The sequence below is a fragment of the Nothoprocta perdicaria genome, unplaced genomic scaffold (genome assembly GCF_003342845.1).
Source record: "Nothoprocta perdicaria isolate Ctin4 unplaced genomic scaffold, notPer1 scaffold_466, whole genome shotgun sequence".
In the NCBI taxonomy this organism is placed as follows: domain Eukaryota; kingdom Metazoa; phylum Chordata; class Aves; order Tinamiformes; family Tinamidae; genus Nothoprocta; species Nothoprocta perdicaria.
The window spans coordinates 113,149-121,895 of record NW_020455717.1 but is presented as its reverse complement, the minus strand read 5'-3'; the positions used below and the strand labels follow the sequence as shown (position 1 = coordinate 121,895).

General features: G+C 68.0%; 1 protein-coding gene across 2 annotated transcripts in view; it reads right to left on the bottom strand.

Moving 5' to 3' along the window:
- ANK1 (ankyrin 1) overlaps window positions 1–8,747 on the bottom strand; it is a 34,391-nt gene that overhangs the window by 1,239 nt on the left and 24,405 nt on the right. The window contains exons 27-42 of one of the 2 annotated variants that reach the window (XM_026046980.1): window positions 7,915–8,012; window positions 7,596–7,820; window positions 7,365–7,519; window positions 7,067–7,278; window positions 6,789–6,993; window positions 6,556–6,652; window positions 6,100–6,328; window positions 5,844–5,969; window positions 5,645–5,764; window positions 5,385–5,469; window positions 5,050–5,124; window positions 4,698–4,829; window positions 4,311–4,457; window positions 2,466–3,021; window positions 1,177–1,453; window positions 120–203 (exon numbers count right to left, since the gene is read on the bottom strand). In XM_026046980.1, the coding sequence (XP_025902765.1) occupies window positions 120–203; window positions 1,177–1,453; window positions 2,466–3,021; window positions 4,311–4,457; window positions 4,698–4,829; window positions 5,050–5,124; window positions 5,385–5,469; window positions 5,645–5,764; window positions 5,844–5,969; window positions 6,100–6,328; window positions 6,556–6,652; window positions 6,789–6,993; window positions 7,067–7,278; window positions 7,365–7,519; window positions 7,596–7,820; window positions 7,915–8,012 (2,823 nt within the window). Of the gene's footprint in view, window positions 1–119; window positions 204–316; window positions 536–1,176; window positions 1,454–2,465; window positions 3,022–4,310; window positions 4,458–4,697; window positions 4,830–5,049; window positions 5,125–5,384; window positions 5,470–5,644; window positions 5,765–5,843; window positions 5,970–6,099; window positions 6,329–6,555; window positions 6,653–6,788; window positions 6,994–7,066; window positions 7,279–7,364; window positions 7,520–7,595; window positions 7,821–7,914; window positions 8,013–8,747 lie in introns of those variants that run through there. The other variant, XM_026046979.1, reaches the window with a different exon arrangement.

Genomic DNA, 8,747 nt, shown 5'->3' with positions numbered 1-8,747 from the left:
CCCTGCATGCCGTACCCTGCATCCCGCACAGAGTCCACTTGGAGCAGCACCGTGGCCATGCCCTGCAGCGGCGGGCACTGCAGCGTGCCCACCGCCAGCCCCCTGCCCCGGCCACTCACCTTCTTGGTGACGATATTGCCTTCGTCGTCGGTGAACTGCTCCTCCGTCACCTCCTCTCCGGGCACATTGAGGACTTCATTCCCCTGCAGCAAGAGAGGGACAGGGGGGTCTCTCAGGGGGGGTCCCTTTGCGTCGGGACAACTCGCTGAGGCGCAACCGGGTCCCCGCTGTCCTCCTGGCCGCCCCGTGCCGCTACCTTCACGAGGACGCGCCGGCGCACCACCCTGGTGGAGAACGACTCCTCGTCGTCCGCCAGCCCCCGGCTCTCCCCGAGCTCCTTGTCCAGCTCGCGGTGAGCGTGCCGGAGCAGGAAGCGCACGGAGCCCCGGGCGATGTGCAGCACATTCTGGCAGCTGACCAGGAAGAAGGCCAGCAGCACCAGGGCGATGAGCAGCTGTGCCAGCAGAGCCCACATGCCGCCCGGCGGCCCCCGGCCTGCCGCTCAGACCCTTGCCATGGGGCTGGAGCCCCCCGGYGCGCGCGGCCCCGCCAGCCACTGAGCGCGGCCGGTAACCCGAGCTGCGCCGAGCAGCTGTCCGCGGGGACGGGAGGCACCCGCTGGGGTGGCCTTTGCTCTCCCTCCCGCCTGAGCTGTCAGAGGTGACAGGAGGGGCGGCAGCAGCGCTGCGGTCACCGCCGGCGACAGCCCCGTCCCCGTCTCCCTRTGAACCCGGCGCTGATGGCATGTGCGGCCTCAGCAGGGTGCCCGGGGCCAGCTCGGCCCTTGGGGCAGATCCAGTGCCCCGGGTGTCACAAGTGACACCRCGGAGCCGAGCAGCAGCCAGCGTGTGCCGCCCCGTCCCGCGCAGGGCGCCTGGCACCCGCCTTGCCCCGAGGGCAGCTCTATTTCTGGGCACACCGTGCCGGCAGCTCCTGGCCGGGGGCCGAGGGAGAGGCTCCATTGGGAAGCGAGCCGGGTGCCGGCGAGGTTATAAATGGAGCGCGGGCGCTGGCACGCGGAGCCGGCTATTCCGGGCCGCAGAGGCCCCGGCGGAGGCAGGGGGCTCGCCAGGACCTCCATCCTGCAGCCCGGGCTCCAGCTCCCCTGGCTCTTACCCTCCGCYGCGCAGGGAAGCTGCTCTCGGCGTCCTGCTGCCAGCGGCCGTGGGCCTGGCCCGCGGAGCGCCGGGGCGGCCGCTCGCTGTCCTCCGCGGAGCTCATCCGCACGGGCTCCACGCCTGGCGCCAGCACCTGCTCTTGCTCCTGGCCCCGCACCCCGGTGGCCGTAGCGTGGGTGAGGCGCAGCCCGTGGGTGACCCCCTCCTGCCAGGAGCCCGCTGCCACGTCCTGTAGGCAGGAGATAAAGGAGCCTTCTGCATTCCAGTCCCTCAGCCTGGGCACCGGAGAGGGACAGGGACAGGGAGAGAGAGACAGAGAGAGACACGCAGTCAGCTTTGCCGCGCACTCGCCGCGCCGCGGGGCACCAGCCCGCGCCCCCGGCTCCATCCGCGCCGCCTCCCACCAACCCAGGGCCTGGAAAACAGCGGGATGAGGGGCAAAGGCGCCTGCTCTCCCAAAAAGACGGGATGAGATGCAAAGGCACCTCCGAAAGRGATGGGATGAGATGCAAAGGCACCTCCCAGAAAGACGGGATGAGATGCAAAGGCACCTCCCCAAAGGATGGGATGAGATGCAAAGGCACCTCTCAAAAAGACGGGATGAGATGCAAAGGCACCTCCRAAAGGGATGGGATGAGATGCAAAGGCACCTCCCAGAAAGACGGGATGAGGGGCAAAGGCACCTCCCCAAAGGATGGGATGAGATGCAAAGGCACCTCCTAAAAGGGTGGGATGTGATGCAAAGGCACCTCTCAAAAAGACGGGATGAGATGCCAAGGCACCTCCGAAAGGGATGGGATGAGATGCCAAGGCACCTCCTAAAAGGGTGGGATGAGATGCAAAGGCACCTCCCAAAAAGACGGGATGAGGGGCAAAGGCACCTCCCCAAAGGACGGGATGCGATGCCAAGGCTCCTGTCCCCACGCTCCCGGCCTGTCCCCTGTCTGTCTCCGGGCCCTGCGCCTTGCCCTGCAGTGGGGTCTAAGGCAGCACCAGCAGGCCCTGCTGGGGACCGCAGCGGGGTTGGTGCCACCGAGGGCACGGCAGGAGGTGGCACGGGCTGAGCTGGCTCTGACCTACACTCGAGGCCCGGTCGGCTGYGCGGGCTCTGCAAGGAGCCCCACAGAGCATCTCCAGGGAGGTGCCAGGGGCTCAGCCACTGCAGGAGCCCCGCGCCGGAGCCAGCCGGGCTGGGCGATGCCCGCAGCTCGCCCAGCATGCGGCAATAGCGGTGCACGCAGCTCCGCTCCCCTCCCACGGCCTCGCCGGCACCCCGGGCCGCATTACCTGTCCTCGCTCCTCTCAGCAATGTGGCTCACAGTGGGCGATGACGTGATCCGGGCTTGCACCTTCTGCTGCACTGAAACGAAAGAGACTTCACTCTCCGCGGCCTCCTGCCCGTCTGTCCGCGGCTGGCAGTCCCCGRGCGGCGTCTTCCCCTCCGGCCTCGGACCCTCCTCCTGCTCTAGCAGGTCAATCAGGCCGTTCATGGCATCTGAGTCCACTGTGTCATCCTCAACCAGGTCCATGGAGCCCAGGTGGTCTGGGCCATGCGCATCCGCCAGGAGCTGACCCGGGAATCGGCCTTCRCTTGTGGCGTCCGAGTCCTCGGCCTTGCTGCACTCCAGAGAGGAGTCCTCAGCAGTCACCAGTGACGGCGTGAGCCCCGAGGACCACACCTGCATGTCGGACATCTCCATCAGGGCGTCCTGCTCGGTGGCAGCCATGGGGATGGCATCCATGATGGCCACCTCATTCCAGTACTGGTCGGCACGCAGCGGGGATGGCAGCGTGTAATGCAGGGAGGCAGGGGACAGCAGCTCGTCCTGCAGCGAAGCATAACCTACATGGGCAGATAGAGGCGACACCTGCGGCAGCCGTCTCTGCGGCGCACGCAAGCGGGGTGCAGCGAGCAGCCTCGGCATGGGGAGCCTCCCTGGGGACAGCGTTCTGCTGGCCACGCTGGCCCCGGGCTGAGCAGGGCRGCTGGCACCTTCGCTCGGTCCCTCTTACCCCCGCAAGCCACAATGTCCCCTCCGAGCACCGAATCCGAGCCGGGCCAGCCCTGGGGTGCTAAGGGCACCGTTTGTGGCGGGCAGAGCTCCCAGGGCTGCTTGGCCACCGCAGCCGCCGCGTGCTGGCCCGAGGCACCCGAGGGCGCCCGTGATTGCAGCTCACCCTCCTGCATGGCGCGGCCGAGCACCGGGGCGCGCGCCGCTGCTCSGGGGCCCTGGCGCATGCCTGCAAGCCCGGCTGCACCTCTGGGGCTACCAGCAGCCACCAGCTCGTGGCAGAGCGGAGAGCCTCGGCGCGCAACGTGGCATCGCCACCCGGGCAGGGGGCCTTCGACAGCCCTGTGCCGCTTTTGCCCCGGCGAGGCTCGTCCTGCTCTGCAGGCAGGCGGGAATGGGCGGCAGCAGCGCAGGCGGACGGGGCTCCCGCTGGGAGCAAGCCGTGCACGGCAGCTCGCCGGGAAGGGCGCAAGGCAGAGCGGAGGCGGGAGAGGCGGCTGGGGGCTGCTGCGGGGCCGCGCAGCCATGCACGGGGCAGCCCCTGCGGACGGGCTGCTGCGGGGCAGCCCCTGCGGACGGGCTGCTGCGGGGCAGCCCCTGCGGACGGGCGCTCGCCACAGCTGGACGCGGCTCCCGGAGGGCTCAGCTGAGGTGGAGACAGTGGAGACAGGCAGCGGAGGAGGATGAGAGAAGGAGAGGCCGGGATGAGCTCAGAGGAGAGAGGTGACAAGAAGTGACCCACGGAAGTGGCCGCACCTGAGGGCGCTGCGTGGCGTGTTTGAGAGAGCACAGAAGAAGGGGAGAGCGCGATGAGCCGGAGCGGCACGAGGCAGTGCCCATCCCTGCAGCTGAGCCCACCCCCGTGCGCCTCGCTCGGGGCCACGTCCGGGCGCATCCCTCCTCCCCGGCAGCGGGATGAGGATGCGGTAGTGCCTGGCGCGCCCGGAGAGCTCCGGGGAAGGCGGATTTCCACCTGAGCCCGGCGCGGCGGCTGCGTCCGTCTGCCTGCACCGCCGGGGACGCCGGCCCCGGTTGAGCGCCTCGCCTGCAGCCGGCGGGCCCGGGTCACCTCCGAGCTCTCGTGGGGCGCCCCCCGTGCCAGCAGGGGCCCAGGACTCACCATTCATCTGCGAGGGCGAGAGGGAGTAGTCCCTGTCCGTGTAGCGCCGGCTGCCCTTGAGGCTGCGGCTCTGGCGCCCCGAGCCCTCCAGCGTGCTCACGATCTCGCTGCGGTCGATGTTCCTCAGCGCCGCGTAGAGGCTCTCCACTGCGGGGGGAAGGCGGGGTGGGCAAGGCAGGCAGGGGAGAGCGGGAAACACCCGCCTAACCGCAGCCTCTGTGTGGGAGCACGAGCGTGCACGAGGCCCCGCACAGCCACCCGGCACAGCCCCACCGAGGGCACCGGCCCCGCTTGCTCCCAGAGATGTGGGGCGGGCGCTGCTGGGACCAAGTGCAGCCCTGAGCAGCCCCAGGGGCAGAACCGGCGCTGCGCACGGCGGGGACTCACTCTTGGCGTTCTTGCCCTCGCGGCTGACCCAGAGGTTCAGTAAAGCCATGCTCTGCTCCAGCAGGGAATTGGGGTTCTCCACTCGTATCCTGTTGATGTCCTCCACCCCAAACTGCAGTTCCCGGGCCAGTTCTGGTGGAAGACACCACAGCTAAGCCCCGCACTCGGGCACCAGCTCCTGAGCCCACGAGGCTATGGATGTTGCGAGGGGCTCCGCTCATCCGCCAGAGCCAGCGGATGCAGCACGCAGCCAAGCAGGGCAGAAGCTGCAGGAGCTGGGCGTGTTTCCAGCCTTTGGAAGTGCCAAGTTTGGGAGGAGGCTTGTGCACGAGGCTGCGCGGTGCCAGCTCACCTGCCCAGCTGAGGCCCAGCTGCTCCGCGATATCAACCATCTTCTGGTCCGCCCTGTCCGTGCTGCTCAGCGAACCTGTGTGGCGAGAGGGCAGCCCCAGCTTCAGCCGTGCAGGGCCCCACACCGGGCGAGGGGCAAAGGGGCTGCCACGTGCGGGGCTCTACGCAGACTCATGGGCATTGCACTTGCCTTGCGGGGCCCCGCAGGGCAGGGCTGAGGGAAGCACTAGGGAAAGGGAACCTGCCCTGGGTTGTGGGTGCGACGGGATGCACCCGGGCACCCCTAGCCCTGCGAGCGGGTGACACGGGGCATGCGGAGGCCCGCGGGCGCCGTACCGAGGCTGCTCTCGCTGAGGATGCTGTAGCGCTCCCGCAGAGCCAACGGCGTCAGCGTCCTCCTCCGCTCCTCGCTGCCGCTGCCCTGCGCGGGGGCACGGGGCCGGGGGTTACCAGCGTGCCGCAGCTCTGCCCGGGCACAGCCGCCTCTCCCGAAACGGCACAGCCTTGGAGCCGCCGCGGGCGCAGGGAGCCCGGCCAGGCCCGCAGCAGGGAAAGGGTCTCCTGCCTCCCCGCAGCAGTCCCAGGGCACCGCTGACCTTGGTGCAGGGCGGTATGGTGATGTTCAGGTGGCAGAGCACGTGCTGCAGGTCCTCGTACTTCATGGCCTTGCGCAGGAAGGACAGGGAGCCGCTGGCCTCCCGGCTGCTGTCCCGCACCTTGGCCAGGAAGAGGCAGCTCAGAGCGGTCCGTGCAGGGCAGGAGCAGGGGCCGCCCTGCCCGGGGCCCTGCCCTTACCTTGATGGGGATGGCGAGGCGGTTCTCCCGGAACGACTGGAAGGGGAAGGTGCGTGGCTGCGCGGCCTTCTTGATGGGCACCAGGTTGCCCGAGAGCTCCACGTGTAGGGGCATCCCCTCYACCACCTGCAGGGGAGCAGCAAACAGGCTCAGCCCTATCACTGCCACTGCTGGACGGGTAACCCCTAGATCAGGGCCAGGCCCCGTGGGCATCAATCCCAGTCACGGGGCAGTGGTCACGTTGCTGGGGACATACCTCAATGTCCCGGCTGCGGGCCACCTCCGTGAAGTTCTCGTGCTGCTCCAAAGTCTTGTCGACCTTGTCGTCCGTCATGCAGTAGCAGCGCAGCCGGCCCTCCCGCGCGTCGTTCATCTTGGCGAACACCACGAATTTGGCCATGTAGGGCACGGCCGTGAGCTCCTTGTAGAGCGCGGAGGCGAAGTGCACGGCCTCAGCCGTGCGCGGGCAGTCCGCCAGCCAGAACCTGCGCGAGGGCTGGGTCACACACGCTGCGGGGACGGCCCGGCCGGCGGTGCCAACAGAGCTGTGCCCAACCGGGGCGCACCTCACGCGTGTCTCCCCGTGCCAACGGGGGCTCGAGGCACTTGTGGCCCTGCCCAGCGCATGCGAACGTGGCAGTGACCGTGAGCACAGAGGCTGCCCCCGGGGTTGGCCCCGATTCCCGCTACCCGCCGGCTGCGCATGGCTCACCTGGCAGACACGTTGGTGGTAAAGTTTGCGCACTCGTTGGCATACACCAGCTTGGTGGTGCCTGTTATATCTTCCCACTGAGCTTGGGCTGTGCCCCCTGCAGCAGGAAGCAAGGCTGAGCAAGATGTCCTTCCTCCTAGGTTCCCCCCTGCCGTGATCTGCTCAGGTCCCAGGAGCTGCATCCCATCGCGGCCACCCCATCCCGACCCCAATTGAGTGCTGTGCATCCTCACCGATGACGCTGCAGAGYAGGCGCAGGCTGGTGGTGTCCCCCTCGCCGCTGTCCCGGGGGCTGTCCTTCCAGGACGGAGGCAGCGGGATGCGGAGGCCGATGGGCCGGTGGAATTTCCTCCGCCGTGGCTCCACGGTGACGATGGGGCTGAAGGTGGCCTGGTTGCCCAGCAGCTTGGTCACCAGCTCGTCGGGCACAGGCTGTGCCTGTGGGCAGCATGGGGAAGGTGTCAGGGCTCTTGGGCAGGAGCTCGGTTGGCCTCCAGCCCCTCGGGCGCACCTGCAGGGCCAGCTTGACCCTTTTGGTGACGGCAGTCTCTGGGAAGGTGGCCTGCACCATGGGCACCAGCGTGCTTTTCAGACACCCTCCCTCGGGGCCGATAAGGTCGCAGTCCTGGCAAATGCGGGACATGACCACGAAGTAGAGAGGGAAATCTGTGGTGATGATGCGGCAGATTCTCTTCTTCTCCAGCTCCTCCTGGCTCTCCAGCTCTRCAAGAGCAGCACAGAGACCAGGATGAGGGTCCCCATTGGAGCGAGCCGCCAAGGCCACGCTGCCCACACGCCGTCGCGCTCACCCTCATCCATGCCGTGCAGCAGCTGCTCCAGGTAGCTGTCCTCGTAGCGGTTGCGGTGCTCCTTCCACACGGAGCCRTTCTCGCTGCGCAGCACCACGAGCTCACGGTCGCCGCGCCCGCACGACGCGAAGTGCGGGATCTCCACCATCACCGGGCTGCGGGCGGCACCRCCACACGGTGAGCCCGGCACGGACCCGCTCGGCACCAACCCAGCGCCCGGGCCATGCCCACCTGAGGAACTGGGCGCCCGCGGGCCCCAGGGCGATGATGCGGCTGGCCAGGCCTTCCTCCTCGGCGAGCGGCGGCGGCGCCGGCAGCTTGTGCGGCTTCACGAGGCGGCAGGTGATGCGGGTCGGCGCGGCGCAGCTGCGCGGCGGCACCACCACGCGCAGCCCATGGTGCCGGCTGCCCCTCATGGAGCCGCCGCGCGCGTCCACCATGAAGCTCACGAGGAACCTGCGGGGCGAGCGGAGAGGGTGGCGCAGGATGGGGAGCTGCAGCCCCATGAGGTGCCACTGCTGGGGCCGGTCATGAGGGGCTGGGCACTCACCCGGTGTGCACGGGGCTGGCCACRGGGCTGATGTTGTCCGAGGTCTCCGTCGCGGGGCTGCTGGGGATCAGCGAGTCCTCGTCGAACTCCTTGGAGGGCTGCACAACATGGGCAGCGTGAGGTGGCTCCTCACGGGCCACCCGGCACATGGCACCGTGTGAGGAGCTCCGGACATAGCACCGTGTGAGGAGCTCGTGACATGGCACCGTGTGAGGAGCTCCGGACATGGCACCGTGTGAGGAGCTCTGGACATAGCACCGTGTGAGGAGCTTGTGACATGGCACCGTGTGAGGAGCTCTGGACATGGCTCTGTGTGAGGAGCTCGAGACATGGCACCGTGTGAGGAGCTCATGACATGGCACTATGTGAAGAGCTCACAACATGTGAGGATCTCCTGACATACTCCGTGTGAGGATCTCCTGACATGGCTCCGTGTGAGGAGCTCATGATATGGCTCCATGTGAGGAGCTCATGACATGGCTCCGTGTGAGGAGCTCATGATATGGCTCCATGTGAGGAGCTCATGACATGGCTCTGTGTGAGGAGCTCATAATACGGCTCCATGTGAGAAGCTCGCAATATGGCACCACATGAGGAGCTCATAACATGTTGCCGTGAGGAGCTCCTGACATGGCACCACATGAGGAGCTTAGGATATCATGCCATGTGAGGAGCTCATGAGATGGTGTCACATGCAGAGCTCACGCCACGGTGTCACGCTGGAGCTCGCGGCACGGCGCGGCGTGCGGAGCTCACTGCATGGCACGGTGTGCGGAGCTCATGGCATGGCACAGTGTGTGGAGCTCACAGCATGGCACGGCATGCGGAGCTCG